This window comes from Elephantulus edwardii, unplaced genomic scaffold (assembly GCF_000299155.1).
Source record: "Elephantulus edwardii isolate Elephantulus edwardi_28Jun2011 unplaced genomic scaffold, EleEdw1.0 scaffold00075, whole genome shotgun sequence".
Classification (NCBI taxonomy): domain Eukaryota; kingdom Metazoa; phylum Chordata; class Mammalia; order Macroscelidea; family Macroscelididae; genus Elephantulus; species Elephantulus edwardii.
The window spans coordinates 12,840,036-12,856,891 of record NW_006399825.1 but is presented as its reverse complement, the minus strand read 5'-3'; the positions used below and the strand labels follow the sequence as shown (position 1 = coordinate 12,856,891).

General features: G+C 37.9%; 1 protein-coding gene across 1 annotated transcript in view; it reads left to right on the top strand.

Annotated features, from left to right (window-relative positions):
* The window catches only part of INO80D (INO80 complex subunit D), a 39,153-nt gene that overhangs the window by 6,695 nt on the left and 15,602 nt on the right, over positions 1 to 16,856 (top strand). The window contains exons 3-4 of the mRNA XM_006889117.1: positions 3,639 to 4,384; positions 11,947 to 12,055. Coding sequence (XP_006889179.1) covers positions 3,639 to 4,384; positions 11,947 to 12,055 — 855 coding nt within the window. The remainder of the gene's footprint in view (positions 1 to 3,638; positions 4,385 to 11,946; positions 12,056 to 16,856) is intronic.

The following is a 16,856-nucleotide window of genomic DNA, read 5'->3' as shown; positions in this document are numbered from 1 at the left end:
AGAGGCGGTGCGGTTGGCGCAGGATAGAGCAGGGTTTAGAGCTGTTGTGCATAGGGTCGCTATGAGTCGGAAACGACTCGATGGCACATAACAACAAACACAATACATTTTTAGTGGAAATGAACATAAAGTTCAGGTAACTACATCATGAAGGTGGGCAAAAAAGAAGTCTATAATTTAAAAGAAAATCTGAAAACATCAGCAACACTGTGACGATTTAGAGAGGCAAAAAAGAGCTGAGTTTTTGTCTCCAATATGATTCAGTTCTTTTAAATGATAAATTTTTAAACTTGTCTCCTATAATTTGAACATGATTTTGATAGTCTGCATTTGCCAAGAAATTTTCTTCTTTCCATATGTGTACTCTTACTAAACAATGTTTTAAAGATATACAGTACACCTATTTTAAAGTTCAGTAGTTTTCAGTTTATTCATAACCTTCACCACACCTAATACCAAAACATTTCCACTCTTTCTGCAAGAAACTGTCCTCACTGGTTATAAGTAAGTTTCTCTTTTGGAGGAGGCGGGGGACTTTTAAAATGTATTTATTTATTTTTGTCCCTTTTTTTGTGCTAAAACGTGGGAAAGGACCAAATGTCTTGTATTTTGTTGGGTTGATTTTGTTTGTTTTGGTTTTAAGAATTAGGATTATTGTGAATTTAGCTCAAAATTCTGTTGCTGGAGAACTTTTTCTTAATGGGACTATTTTAAAATAAGAATGTCTGAAATTTCCGAGACAAACCAACTGAACTCAGTAGTTATCTTTGTCTATCCTGATTATTTGGTCTGATTTTTTTAGCAATTATTTAATAAAAAGTTCAGTTTTTTTAAGTACAGGGGATTTGAAGATTAAGAAATATTTTATATAAATAAATATTTTACCTTATGGCCTTTCACCCCTAAACAGTTTCTGTAGAGATATCATAGGTGTGCTGCATTTAAATAAAGTTATATTTACAAATAATTTGGAAGGGAAATTTTTTTCTTGTGTACCGTCGAGTCAGATCTGACTGGCACAGGAGAGTGCCCCTCCTCCAGGGGAGCATCTGGTGGATTTAAACTGCTTGCCAGTCACGTTTGCAGCACAGCTTCTTGCCACTAGACCACCAGAGCTTCCTTAAAATAATTTTGGGAAATACTGCCACGTGGATGTATACTGGAGCTTCATAATCAACACTAATTATATAATACAGCTTTAAGAATTCACCCAGTAGAAACAAACAACAACAGCATAAGTCACCATGGTCCAAGTTTAAGCATGGAATGGTGTTTTTATGATTTATTTGTAATGCTGCCGTGATACTGTATAAGGAATATCTGTTTGGAAGAGTATGTTTTCCATTGCTTTGTTGATATAATACCTACTGTACTTTCCTCATTTTTTTGAAGAAACTTTATCCTTGCATAGTATTTTGTTGTTGATGTTATTGTTGTTATGTGCTGTTGAGTCACTTGCAACTCATAGTGACCCTCTGTGCAATAGCCCTAAACCCTGTTCTATCCTGTGCCACTTGTATTGTTTCTGACACACCTCTCACCATTACATCAGTCACTGAATCCATCTCATAGAGGGCTTCTTAGCAGTCCATGGTGTATTCAGTACTCTACTCCAACACCACAGCTCAAAGGCATCAACTCACCTTCTATCATCCCTAGTCATTGTCCATGTCTCTGATACCTATCAAGTAATTGCAAAGACAATGGCCTGTATCAGGAAAACCTTAGTCACCAGACTGACAGTGATTGCTCTTCAGTACTTTGGAGAGGTCTCTAACAGCAGACTTTCCCATTGCAATACATCTTTTAATTTCCTGGCTGCGGGTGCCAAGAGTATTGATTGTGAAGCCAAGCAAACTAAAGATGTGAACAATTTCAATCTCTTCACCATCTATCATCATGCTGCCAATCGGCCCAGTGATGAGAATCTTTGTTTTCTTGTTATTGAGCTTCAGTCCATATTGAAGGCTGCAGTTGACCATCTGCAACAAGCACTTCTTCAGATCCTCCTCAGTTTCAGTAAACAGGGTTTTGTCATTTGCGTAACGCAGATTGTTGATGAGTGTTCCTCCAAATCCTGATGCTACACTTCTCCTCATAGAGCCCAGCCTCCCGGATAATCTGTTCTGCATATAGTTTGAAAAGGTATGGAGATGGGCCACATCCCTGGTGTACACCCTTCCCAATTTTGAACCACGCAGTGTTTCCTTGCTTTGTTCTGGCATTCCCATTCTTCTCGGAGTCAGCCACCTTTTGTTGTCATCCACACAGTCATACGCCTTTGCATAATCGATGAAACACAGATAGATATTCCTCTGGTACTCCCTGCTTTCAGCCAAGATCCATGTAACATTAGCTATAATACCCCTAGTACCGAGACCCCTTCTAAACCCAGCCTGCACTTCTGGCAGTTCTCTGATGATGTGCTGTTCCAGTTGTTGGAAAATCTTCAGCAGAATTTTGCTGGCATGTGATATTAATGATTTTGTTCTATAATTTCCACGCTCTGTCGGATCACCTCTCTTTGGAATGGGAACAAATACGGATCTCTTCCAGTTGGCCACGTGGTTGTCCTCCAGATTTCTTGACACAGCCTTGTCCATTGTAGGACAATGTTTAGAACAGCAGAGTCTAGAAGTCTGAAATCAAGATGTCTCTCTAAAGGCTTAAGTGCAGGAATCCTTCCTTGACTCTTCTAGGTTTTAGTGGTCTTGGTGGTTCTTCATTTACACAGCCCCACTTCAATCTCTGCTTCCTTCTCAAGGCTGCCTTCAGTGTCTGAGTGTCTTTTCTCTTTTCATAAGGACACCAGTCATACTGGATTTTGGCCCACCATGCTCTGGTATGGTTTCATGTTAACATATTTACAAAGACTCTATTTCCCAATAAGGTCATCATAGTTAATGGGTGTCAGGACTTCTACCTATCTCACCCCCACATACATAGCTTTTTGAGATATACAAGTCAGCGTATAATAGCAGGTACCAAACAAGGGATGCAATTGCTATAAAACTTAGTTTCCTTATTTTTATAAAGGATGTTTTAGGACCTACTATGAGAAGTAGTGAAAATTGGACGGGATAATACATGTACTTATATCTGTCTAGTAGGAAACTTACTTCACCTATAATTTTACTATATTCATTTTTTTGTTTTGTTTTTAACTACTTACTCTTTTCAGTCTGTTTATGTACACCTGCATGCAAATTGGGTGCACAATAGACACTTGGCTATGTCTCTGTGAATCTCTCGACACTTGGTTGATGTTGAAATGTCTCTTTTTTCTACATAAGAGACTTTAACTGATCTTTCAGACACTTGGTGGGTTACTTTGGATGATACAGTGATTAACAACAAAGCCATGGTAGAAGCGATAGTTGGGCAGTTTCCAGGACCCCTCCTTAGCTAAATGATTTGTTTCTCTACTGTTTACCTTCTTATCTCAACAAAATTACAGACTTTGAGGATGACTTAAGAGTCGGTGGAAAATGCATATATTAAATCTGTGAAGACCTAGAGTTACTATAGCCATGCATTTTTTAAACATATTAAGATTTGCATTTTAAGTACATTTTTAAATTCTCCTTTCATTAATATATATAATGACTGTTTCCCCCTGAATGTGTCTGTTTTTAAAGGTACTGCAACAGCCACTTGCAGGTACTTGGCTTTATCCCGAAAAAAGAGAGGAAGAAAAAGAATGATCCTATAGATGAAGTAAAGGTCAGGCACCAGATGGATACCATGGCCTTTAGCCTGACAGTGCCCACTTTGGCCTTGAAGATGCCCAACGGACTGGATGGAATGTCCCTCTCCCCACCAGGCGCAAGGGTCCCTCTCCACTACCTGGAATCTGAGCTGGAAGACCCCTTTGCTTTCAACGAGGAAGATGATGACCTAAAGAAAGGGGCAACTGTGAGAAAGAAGTTGCAGAGCAAGTTGGCCCAGAATCGGCAACGCCAGAGAGAGACAGAGATTTTGAAAGTTCGACAAGAGCACTTTAGTCCCCCTCCTGCACCTTCACAGCAGCAGCCTCCGCAGCAGCACTCCCACCTGCCACTTTTATCCACTTCTTTAAAGTCTCCAGCGCCACCGCAGGGTTTAGTCTGCAAGTCACCTCAACCTCAGAACACCAGCCTACCAATGCAGGGAGTGGCACCCACCACACACTCGATAGCACAAGCAAGGCAGTTGTCTCACAAGAGACCTCTGCCCCTCCTGCCATCTAGTAGGGCTCCTGTCACGGACCCACCCAGGACTGACCGGGTCCTTATGAAAGCCACAGCCTTCTCTCCACATTTCTCCTGTATCAGTCGACTGCAGAGACTGGTGAAACTGTGCACCCAGAAACATCAGTTGGACACTGATCTGTTTCCCCATTTAGGTACGTTACCGTCTATTTTACTATCTCATGTATGTGTGGTGTTATAGTGTAACAGGATGTGCTATGTTGTATGAGGCTTTTATTTCATCCCTACCATAAATGTGGCAGGAGCAGGAGAGCACTAGCTCTGAGTGATGTCAGGAAAGATGCTGTTAGGTGTAGAGTAAAGTAAATATGCTACTGGAAGGGATAGGCTAGATGAACAGGATATAGAAGTTGGGGACGCAGAATCCTGGCCCATTGTTGTTGGTGTGGTTGGCTCCTGAGTCTGTTCTGACTTACAGTGATGTACGAATAGAAATATATTGCCCAGTCCTGTACCATCTGCATGGCTATTGGTTTGCTTGCATCCATTGTTGAGTCTGTTGGGTAGTATCATCCTATGAGACTCATCTTCCAACATTATATCAGTCAGTGTATTCTGTTGGGATCTATTAAAATGATCACTGGTTAATTTTCCAATGTAGATCACTCTGCCTTTCTTCCTTGGCTGTCTTAGTCTGGAAGTTCTGCTGAAACTTGTCTGCCACAGGTAATCTTCCTGGTGCAAGCATCCATTGTTTGTTGTACTTCACAGCTGTTAACATTGTTTACAAACTGAAGGTTTGTAACACCCTTTCTTTGAATAAGTCAGTCAGCACCATTTCCCCCCAACTCTCTCTGTGTTACATTTTGGTAATTAGTATTTCACATTTTTTCATAGTACTGTCATGCACTTAATAGACACTTTCACAAAACTCACTGCCATTGAATCAGAACAGACTCATAGCCAACTCTCCATTAAGTTTTAAGAGGCTGTAAAAGTTGCTTGGGAAGAGATCTGTCATCTTTGTCCCACAAAGCCACTGGTGAATTCACACTGCCAGAGAGAGTAGCGCAATTCCTCAAACGAGGCGTCAGAGCCCTCCTGATAGTTACCATTGTTAGGTGCTTGTAGAGTCAGAATCTACTCATAGCTGACTCTCAGGTGGGTTTTCAGAGTTTAGAAACTGCACTAGAGGACATCTCCCATGTTTGTCCTGTGGAGCAGTCAGTGGATTTGAACTGTTTGCCTTTACATTGACAGCACTACTCCCTACTCACTATACCACCGTAGTGTACTGAGAAACCAAAAAGTCCACGTGACTCCCGTTGTTGTGATAATCATTTTATTGTGATTGTCTGGAACAGAATCGTATCTCCAGGATATGTTTGTATTTGAACTAGCTTCTAGCATCGTAGCAACACTCAAGTTACCATGATAGGACAGGCTGACAGATGGGTGGTGATTCATTATTGAAAGGCACATGTGCTAGGTTTTGAGCTTATAAACTCAGAACCTGTGTGTCTTTTTTTTTTTTTTTTTAAATTTAGGTTGTTTATTTTTCATTTCAATGAACATCTACAGAGATTTTGGGATTCCATTCATTCTTTGTTGCACCCTTCAGAACCTGTGTGTCTTAACAAACTTCTCTACATGTTTTATCTTAGGATATTGGAATAATTAGCACAACTAATGTCTACTGACAGTTTAAAAGGAATTTTTTTTTATTTGAAGCAATTCCTGTTCATGATTGAAAAGTGAAAAATTGTTAAAACTTTTTACTTTTAGAGGGATCGATTGACTTTTCCCTGTAGTTTAGGAAAAATCTTTCCCTCCTAAATTTATACAGACATGATATATTTTCTATTAATAGTTTGTTCAGTTTTTATTTTGATCATTTAAATCATTAAATTCATCTGGTGTTCTTTAATGTTGTATGTTCTTTAACGAACAGTTTGTTCTTTAATGTGGTATGAATTAGATTCTCATTTTAGAAAAGATATTTATAGGGCATATACCAACAATAGAAAAATGGACAAAAGACATGAATAGAAGAAATAAATGAACAATAACAAGTGAAATCCTCCATCTTCCTCACAGACACGGAAACAATGAGGAGTTACCATCAGACTGGCAGAAATGATAGCCACTGTGTTGTGTTGGTGACAATATATGATCTCATATGTTGAGTAACCTGGCAATATCTGTTTATTGAAAACATACATACGTATAGCCTGCAAACTCCCTTTTGAGAAGAATCAATAGTTTAAAAAATCGGCATGCAAGGATGTTTATTGCAGTATTGCAGTGTTAAAAACCCACAAACAACTTGAATAGGAACCTTAGGCAAATGATGAAACATTCATGTTCTAGAAAAGATTATATGGCTGATAAAGAGAATGGATGAATGAAATCTTTATATATTGACCTGGTGTTGCCCATCATGATGCAAAAAAGTGGGAAAAAACCAAGATCCAAGTTTTGTAAAAATAAACAAAAACTTAAGGTAATACATGTATAGGTAGATGTTAGTCTATTTGGCATGGACATGAATAAAAGTGATTGATACATTACCAGAATATTAAGATTGGCTACGAGAGGGAGGGGAGAGAAAAAAAAATTGGCTACGAGAAGAGGATGGAAATAAGTAGGTTGTCTTTTTCAATAGGGAGTTAAGAGTGCTACTTCTTGTATTAGCTTTTTAAGCATGCATGGGTTTTGGTAATTAAATAATAATAAAATTAAAAGAGGAAATAGAGGTTGGCAACCTAAAAGAAAATATAGCCTCATACATATGTCCTTGTAAGAAGCGTATTTGAACCTTTTCCACCTAATTGTGCATATTCTTCTCTGATTCTATACTTTAACATGCAAGTAATAATTTCTTAATAGTAGCAATGTGTAATTTGAAATCATATTCGTGAACTTTTTATACTCTGGCCTCCCTTGCACAGTGAATGGATCTTCTATCCTTGTATGGTTTTGTACGATCGTATTTCTGTCATTTTTAACATACTGATTCACTGAGTTGCAGATGCTCCAAAGGTTGACATGTCTCATTCTACAAAATTTAAAAAGCACATTGATTAATATTATTACCAATCTCATCTGAATAGTTGAATACTTACTCTAGGAAGTTATCCATCTCTCTAAGTTTTCCAGAATATCTCACTTATAAGTAAAACTTCATTTTTTCACTGGCAACTCCTGGTCCTGGTTTTCCTTAATTGATATTATGCCTATGTTAATTTTGGAGAAAGGGACTGTTAGGGATGCAGTAACCAGACTTAATACCTATATCTGTAACTTACTCTCTCAAGTAAAAATGGTGTTGAGTGAGGGGGAGAAAGTGTCTAATTCCTAAGCACTGTTCCTTGTGATGCCATTCATTCTTCATGTGTAGCAGGAAGGTTTTAGGATTTGTTGTTGCTTTTAGGTGCTGTCAAGTCGAGTAGACTCATAGTGAACCCATGAACAAAGGTTCTGAACCCTGTTCTATCCTACGCCATCCTTTCTGACACACAGGAGCCCATTGCAGTAGTCAGTGCATCAGTCCACCTGGTTGGGGGTTGTCTTCTCCTTCTCTGACCCTCTACCCTTTCCAGCATTATGTCCTCTAAGGAGTAGCATCTCCTAGCAACATGACCAAAATAACCTGAGGTGAAGCCTCATCATTCATGCCTCCAAAGAACACTCCCGCCTGCATCTTTTTTTTTCAAGATAACTGTTTGTTCTCTTGGCCATCCATAGGATGTTCAGTGCTCTTCTCCAACTCCACAGCTCGAAGTTCTTTTCCTGTATTATGATTGTTTCACATTTAGTAACACAGAACATTAAAAAACCTTGTACTCCCGGGCTAAGATTTAATAAGATAAGCAAATTTGCTTTTTAATCTTTAATAAGGGTTAGGTATGGACTGTTTGGGTCTACTTTGGGGGTGTTTCATAATCAGTTGTGAGCTGATTGGAATTACCAGATTTAGCTAACAGTGAGCTGTGGGCTGGTTTGAGGCAATCAGGACCTGGTGGGCAGACTTTTGTATTTAAAAGTTGGTTGGGCCCTCAGGCCTGATGTTTGGGATGAACATTCTCCTAAGTGATATAGCACTGGTCTGTCAATTTGCTATACTGAGTATCTTGTGGGTTCCACAATAGTTACTGGAGTGGGCAGTGTTTGGTGCAGCTCCCAGATTGAGACCAGTTTATAAGCTGGAATGGCATCCACTTCCTAAACAACATGGCTCTGGAAACTGAAAAGAGATAATCAATGACAGTTATACAACAGAGTTCAGGTCTTTTGTTCATCAACAAGCATTTGCTTTACCAAAAATATTTGTAATTGTTTGTTGTATTTGTTTTTAAGTGCAAGTTGTGGTGATGGCAGCTTCAGCTCCTGAGGACTCTTTGCCTTGTCTTCATTAATGCTGAAGTGTCATTAGTTTTTCCCACTGTTGTTTCACTGTAAATATCAATACAGTGAAAAAACCATACAACATCTTAGTATTATTTTGAACATGATGAAGGCCCTGGGTTGGTGGACCATAATTTGACAACCACAGTTTTGTACTATTCGTAGTTATTAATTAGTTCATCTGCTTTCCGAACATTTTAATTTCTTTCTCATTTCTTTTCTCTGTTTTGACATGTTCCCGTCCCCTTTTTTGATTGAATAAAATATTTTTAATAAAAGCATATTTTATAATTGTCATAGTTATTCATATTTCTTCCCACTTTTATTTGGTACTTGTTTTTAAATTTCTTTTATGCTGTTTTTGGAATTTAATAATTTTAAATTTTTATATGATCCTTTTCTTAAAAAAATTATTTATTTATTTATTTTTTTAAATTATTGAGTAAGTTTTCTTTGTCTTTTCTGTCTCTGCCTTCTTGTGTGGGTTTTCTCCGTACAGGAGTATTCACCTATATTTTCTTCTAAGAAGCACTGGTAACAATAGTGCATTTGTGTTGAATTCCTTTCCTGAATCTTGGTAGTTAAAATCCACCACCTGCTGTATGGATGGATGGCCAGTCTCCCCCTTAAAAATTTATAGTTCAAAAATTATTGGAGGAGCACTGGGAACTGAAATGATAGTAGTGGCTTATATTTTCTAATTCTTTTATTACTTTTTGTACTTAATTTTTAAATCATCTATCTGGATCTTATTGAGTTATTTTTAAGCAAAGATCTCACTTTATTTCTTCCAATTAGTTGCCTCCTGTTGAAATATTGCATATTGATTAATCTCATCTATTGCCACGGTTATTTGTTGCTTTTAGCATCTATTACAGTTTTATTTAGACTTTCATTTATTTCTGGGTACCTCCAGAAACTCTATGAACTTTGATAAATGTTGATAGTTACAGAAAGGCTTGAAGCCTTTTCATCCCAAAGGCAATCAACAACAACTTGTAATACTTAGCTTTTGAAATACATTTAAAAAAAATTATATGTTGTTTAGCAGAAAAATTGCTGTGTTGTGTAGGAGGATAACTAAATATAGCAGACTGTAGATTTTCTATTTTAAAAAACCCATAAAGTTTTTTAAAAATAATGCATATCAGATTTTTGTAACACAGGTTATTTTTGAGGAACCAGAAATTGTGATGCATCTAACTTAGGTCATAAAAGAACAGTTAAAGAAAAATTCTGTCTTTCAATTAGTCAGTTTTGTCTGAGCTGGTTATTTCAGTTTAAACTAGTGATAATGGAGTAAAGATCAAAGGTTTGTCTTACTGGACAGTTAATTTTACAACAGGAGGAACACCTTCATCTTGGTACTTAAGACTTAGATCTGATCTTTTTCAGAAAAGGCAATAGATAACTTAGAAGTTAGAATTACTTTAAAGGCAACAACTAAAAGAACTGATGTTCTGGGGGTTTTTTTGGTTTTTTTTTTTAAAGTGGCTGTGACATTTGTGCCATTGGTAACAAATTACCAGGGTGTTTTTTGTTTCTTTTTTTTTTAAATTAAGAGAGTAACTTTTTAAGGTGATCTGATATTTTGAATAGTCATCTTGAAATGAGATTTTAGGTTTCTTCTGCCAATTGCAATGTGCTATTTTAAGCAATTACAATTTACATTTATAGGAACTTCTTCAGTCCTCTCCTTAGCACATGTAAACTTATACTGTGGAAGAAATCTGTGAGGTACTTTTTAGCATAATTCTGACAGTGGATAGATACTAAGTCTAAATAAGTATTATTAGTTTCAGAATAATGTGAAGAAATTAAAGTTATATATTCTCATATATTGTCATACTTTACATTATGCTACTTCAATTTTTATGAAGACCTCTAAGATATAAAATTTTTTAAAAAGAAAAGACTTTCATTTTGGGAGCTAACAATCCAGTTGTTTAAAAATGAAAGCATTTTAGTAAGATAATTTAACATTGTTCATACTTTCTCAGTTTTTCCTTGCAAATTTTCAGCACTAACTGTAGTAGAGACTAAGGAATGTAAAGAACTCTCATAACCAAACTGAATTAATAAAAGCATTCTCATCTCCGCCCTTCCCAGTTCTAGTAAGAGGGCAAAGAGATTGAGCAACTCGTCCTTCATAGCAGGAGAGACCCTGCTCCACAGTTGTTAGCAGAGGGCACTGGAGTTTGTCTGCCCTTGACAGGTGTGACACCGTCATTGTCCCCCTAGGCCTTTGGAGTCCTCTTTCTTGAAGAGAGGGCTTTATAGTATATTGTTTGGCACTTTATATTTGCTTTATAGTAAATGTAACTAATTTACCCTGAGTCGCAGGCGACTCGACGGCACATAACAACAACAAATCCTGTTTTATTAAACCGATCTACATCCTTTGACCTTTCTCTTGCCTCTCTTTAATGTGTTTTGTTATTTTGTCATTGTTTATTATATATACAGCAAAGCATATTTTAATTAAACATTTTCTATATGTCCAGCCAGTTCAAAGTGATGCTGACTGTCTTTTTGAGACATCCTCACCTCCTTTTTTGTGTTGTTCCTCCTCCACTGACTGTTATTTGTATTAATAAAGAATCGAATGAAAGAAACTTTTCCTTGGAATATTCTTTCTTCGAAGTGCTGTTTTTAAAAAAAAAAAAATTACAGTAAGTTCATTATTGATATCTTTGTCAGAACCGGAATAAGGCTTTTTTTAGGAGACATTTTCCCTCAGTTATGTAACATGTTATAGGAATTGAATATGTGAAGTAACTTTATTTATTTATTTATTTATTCATTTATTTTAATAAAAAGCTTTTTCAGGATGTTTTCAGTGCAAGTTTTGTGACATTGATCATAACACCTACATTGTACAGCATCCTTCCTGTTTCCTCCATATGTCTCCCATTTCTATTCATCTTCACTTTCTTAATGCTTTTACCTTCAGAGTTTTGTCCCTCGACAGATGTTGCCTTTTTCATCTTTATGGTTGATTGTTCTAAAGAGTACATTTTCTCTCTGGTGTTAATGATCACCTTACAGGTCTGTCTATTGGTTGCCTGAAAATTAAGTCATAAGGATGATTTTCATTCCAGCCTTGAAGGGTGACTAAGGGCCATAGACTTGAGACCAGTCCCAGTCAGACCAGTAAGCTTTATGCTTTTTATCATTTTTGAGTCCCACCATTTCTTTCCATCCCACAGGGATCTTCTATGACAGTCATTCAGTAGTGGTTGCCAGCCACCATCTATCTAATGTCTTTGGTCTCTGAGCTTTGGATTTTAATTGTACTTTAAATAATAGCAGAGTTTTTCTGACTTGCAGTATCCCCTCTCTGTCCCAGGGTTGGACTGGTCTGAAGAGAGCGGAGAGGAACTGGAGGACTCCGAGCAGGCCTCACCATACCAGGTTGCATGGTCCATCCGAGAAACCCTCAGATATGAGAGGCACGTGTAAGTCTTCCTTGGGGTTTGGATTCTTAAATAATCACCAGAGCAGATCACCTTCTCCTTGTATATACTAATGCTAATTCTTTTATTTGCTCTAATTTTATTATAAGGAGGCAAAATAGATTTTATTTGAAAGTAATGCACTGTGCTCTTTGAGGAAAATCTCTTCCGTTTTCTTTCACTTTTAAGTAAAATGTTGGTTAGAAATAATGAGAGCAAATACAGATTTTTGTTGATTTGTTTGCTTGCCTTTTTTAGGAAGTAGAATATCCATAAAATTTTGGGATGAAATGATTTTTGTGTTCATGAGGGTTCCATATGTCCTTTGCAGATCCATGTAATCATTCTTGCCATCTTTCGCAGCCTTATGAATCCATCCATAGTCTCACACCTCACATTCATATTTTTTTTCAAGTTTGATAGTTTTATATTTTGTATTTTTAAAGTTACAGCACTTGGAATCCTTGTAACTTGGAATCTCTCCGTTTAGGTGATTTTGGTTTTCTCCTTTTCGTGCCAAATAGTTACCCTCCTTTGTAGGGTAATTTTCCTTAAGGTTCTGGATTTCTCCTGAAATCTCAGGTTCAGCTCCTTTATTCTGCTGTTTAGAGACCAAATCCTGCTTTGCAGCTCCTACAGCACGTGGCCTCAGGAACGTGGCTGTAGCCGGTTACTTCTGCCCTCTCATTGCTTCCAATTCCCTTTTGTTCCTTTTTTATTATCATAGAGCAACTTGCAGAGGAAATTTACTCTCCTTTGAGCCCCACAGTTTACCTGTCTTTTACCCAGTGTGTAGTTGTTTCAAAGTGGGTAAATCCTGGAGAGTATGACATTTTCATATCACCATAAATCTGTTTTGTTTCACGTTTTTGTTGCCTCATTGTGGGTGATTCCCTGCTCTTTTTCCTATGGCTTCCCTCTCTTCTGAGCTTAAACTGGGCCTGTTGGGTTTTCTCATCAGCACAGTATCCAGTCAGCTCTGTGAATGCCACCTTTCTAAACTAAAATTCATTATTTTCTTCAGTATATGTTCCTCTTTCTGATTATTTTTGTCAGAGATACTGTGGTGTGGTTTGTTGTTGTTGGTTGTTTTTTTTTGTGGTAGTTTCATTGTTTATTTGGGGAATTTTGTGTTGTCTCTTGAGATTACAGACAAGCCTGGAATCTTGGAAGATCAGAATTTATCCCTTGTTGTGTAAGGCTGAGATACTTGTTCTTACTCTTGTAATTGTTGTTATGTGCCATCGAGTCACCTGTGACTCATAGAGAACCTATCTACAATAGCTCTGAACCCTACTCTATCCTGAGCTAATCTCACTGACTCTAGCACACCTAATCCCACTGCCCCAGTTGCCCTGTCAGTCCATCTCATCCTGTGTGATCTCTCCACCTTTTCAAGCATGATGTCCTTCTCCAGGGATTGGTACCTCCTGGCCACATGCCCAAAGTATATGTGACAGAGCTCAAAATCCTATACTCCAAGGAGAAACTTATTTTCACCCTCTCTAGGATCTGTTTGTTGTCTTGGCCATCTGTGGAAAGTACTCTTCTCCAGCACCACAACTAAAGACAACTGTTCTTCTGTCATCTTTGGTCCTTGTCCAGCTCTCTGATACATAGCAAGTAATTGCAAACACCATAGCCTGAATCAGGCCTACCTTAGTGTGCAGACTGACATTGTTGCTTATCAGCCTTTTTGAGAGGTCCCTGACAGCAGCCTTCCTGAGAGCAATTTGTCCTTTGATTTCTTGACAGCTGATACCAAGAGTGTTGATTGTGGAGCCGAGCAGGCTATAATTGTTAACAACATCAATCTCTTCTCAGTCTATCATGGTGCTGCCAGTTGGCCCAGTAGTGAGAATCTTTGTCTTCTTGATGTTGAAGACTGCATTCCTTGACCTTTCGGCAGCAAACACTTCAGATTCTCAGTTTCTGCACGCAAGTTGTGTCATCTGGTTGTTAATGTTCTCTAATTGTGATGCCACCTTCTTTCTCATATATATATTCTTTCTCATGCCTTTAAGTCTTGTTGTTGTTAAATGCCATCAAGTTGCTTACGATTCATAGCGACCTTATGTACAATAGCCTTAAATCCTGCTCTATCCTATGCCAACCTTATTGTCTCTGGCACACCTACCTCTGTTATCCTAGTCACTGAATCAATTCATCTCATCGAAGGTCTTCCTCTCTTGTGTTTTCCCACCACCCTCCCCAGTATGATGTCCCTCTTCCAAGGACTGGTCCCTCCTTGTGACGCATTCACAGTATGTTGGATGAAGCTTCAGAATCCTTGCCTCCAAGGAGCCAGCCTAGTTTCACTCTCTTTTGGACGAACCTGTTTGTTCTCCTAGCAGTCCATGGTATATTCAATACTCTTCTCCATCACCACAGCTCAAAGGTGTCAGTTCTCCTCCTATCATCCCTAGTTGTTGTCCAGATTTCTGACCCATAGGAAGTAATTGCAAAGACTATTATGGCCTGGTCGATGAGGTGCACTTTAGTCTCCAGACTGACGTCTTTGCTCTTCAGTACTTTGTAGAGGTCTCTGACAGCACACTATTATAATTTAATATGCCTTTTGATTTCCTGGCTGCCAGTACCTGGCTGTTGATTGTAGAGCCAAGCAAACTGAAGCTGTTAACAATCTCAGTCTCTTCACCATCTATCATGATACTGTCAATCGACCCATTGGTGAGAATCTTTGTTTTCTTGATGTTGAGCTTCAATTCATAATTAAGTCATAATGACCCTATATAAAACCCTACCCAATTCTGTGCATCCTTAAAATCTTCTCAGTCACTGGCTCAGTTGTGGAGGATCTTCCTCTCCTTCTTGGACTTCTAATTTTCCAAGCATGACATCTTTTTTCCAGGGACTGGAAGCATTCCCTAACAAGCTTTTTAGTAAACACCTACATTTTCTTTTATTTTCATGTATATATAAATTTTATTCTATTAACAACATCCAGAAATAAGCAAAATAGTTGTGCTTTCTTTTCACAGAAGAGGAAAGCAAAATGAGGACGATAAGTGAGAAGAAACTAGGTAGCAGATCCTGTCTTTGCTGGTAAATTATGGAAACTAAGATTTCCGCTCAGAGTTTTCTCAGTTCACTCCTCTTCCTTTAAAATATTAATAACCCTACAACCAGGAGAGAATAAAATAGACAAATGAGACCTAAGAAACAAATCCCTATGCACATCAAAAAAACTCCAACAGGGTAAGAAAGAAACCCACAGACTGGTGGAAAAAATATTTGGCAATAACATATCTGATAAGGGACTTATATCTAAAATTTATAGAATACTGCAGCACCTCAACAAGAAAAAGGTAAACAATTCAGTCACAAAATAGACACAGGATATGAACAGACATTTTACCGAAGAGGATATTCAGATGGCAAACACACACATGTAGAAATGTTCAAAATCTGCAGCTATCAGAGAGATGCAAATCAACAACTATGAGATATCACCTCACGCCTGCAACAATAGCAGAGGTCAACAGGGCAGCAAACAACAAATGCTGCTGGCAAGATTATGGAGAGATTGCACCACTTATTCACTGCTAGTGGGAATGTAAAATGGTACAACCACAATAGACGGCGGTCTGGCACTTTCTCAGTAAGTTGGAAATAGAAATACCATTTGACCCAGCAATTCCACTACTGGGAATATTCCCTAGAGAAACCAAAGACACAGCTCAAACACATGTATGCACACCAATGTTTATTGCTGCATTATTCACAATAGAAAAGAGAGGAAAGCAACCCAAGTGCCCATCAATAAACAAATGGAAAGAAGAAACTGTGGTCCATCCACACAATGGAATACTACACAGCACTGAAAAACAGTGAGCTATTAAACATTACACAACATGAGGGAGTCTTGTGGACATTATGCCAAGTGAAATATCCCAGTCATGCAAAGGATAAATACTGCATAACAACTACTATTGGAATGAGCACTGCATTAAAATAGATGAGCGGAAGAACGGTCCCAAAGGAACATTTGATTACACATTATATGTATGAGAACAATCTGGAAGAAGGGATGCATTACAGGGTGGGCTGGATGTGGGTTGAGAAAGAAGGGATGGGAAAGTGTGAACATTAAATAAACAAAAGAAAAAATATTAATATCATGGCATCTTAGAAGTGAAAAGTATCTTGGAGAATTTCTAGTTGAGGACCATAACAAAGATGGTAGATTTGTGTCAGCCAGCACACTGCTCATGACTGATCGACAAGAAGATTAATAAATAACGAACAAGCTACAGGAAAATGTAATAATCTAACATTGCATTGGCATCCAGGTGTTAGCACTGATACAGCCCGTCCTCCCTGCACTGCTAGTCTTCTGAGTAAGTTTTAACAACTGATTGTCCACCTAAGCTTTAAGATTACACTACTTTTCCTTGCCTGTTCTAATGCTCTTCTATTCAAGTTGTCCAGATCCAGAACCATTGACTAATTTTTTACTTTCTTATCCATTATATCTGGCCTCCAAATCGAGTTAACTTATGATATGACCCTTCTGTGTACTGTTCTTGCAGTATCCCTGTGTACTGTTCTTGCAGTATCCCTGACTTTTTTACTTTTAGTCATTTCCGTGTCCTTCACCTGTTAGTTGACACTGAACTCTCTTTCTCTTGTATCAAGTATGTTCTAGTTGAGGATTTAAAATCCTTTTCTCCAGCTTTCCTTGACACTCCTCTAACCTTTACTTTCATTTTGCTCCAGCTCTGATTTTCTTTTGTTTCTTGCTTTACAAATGGTCCTCCTATCTTTTCCTAATGGAAACTTT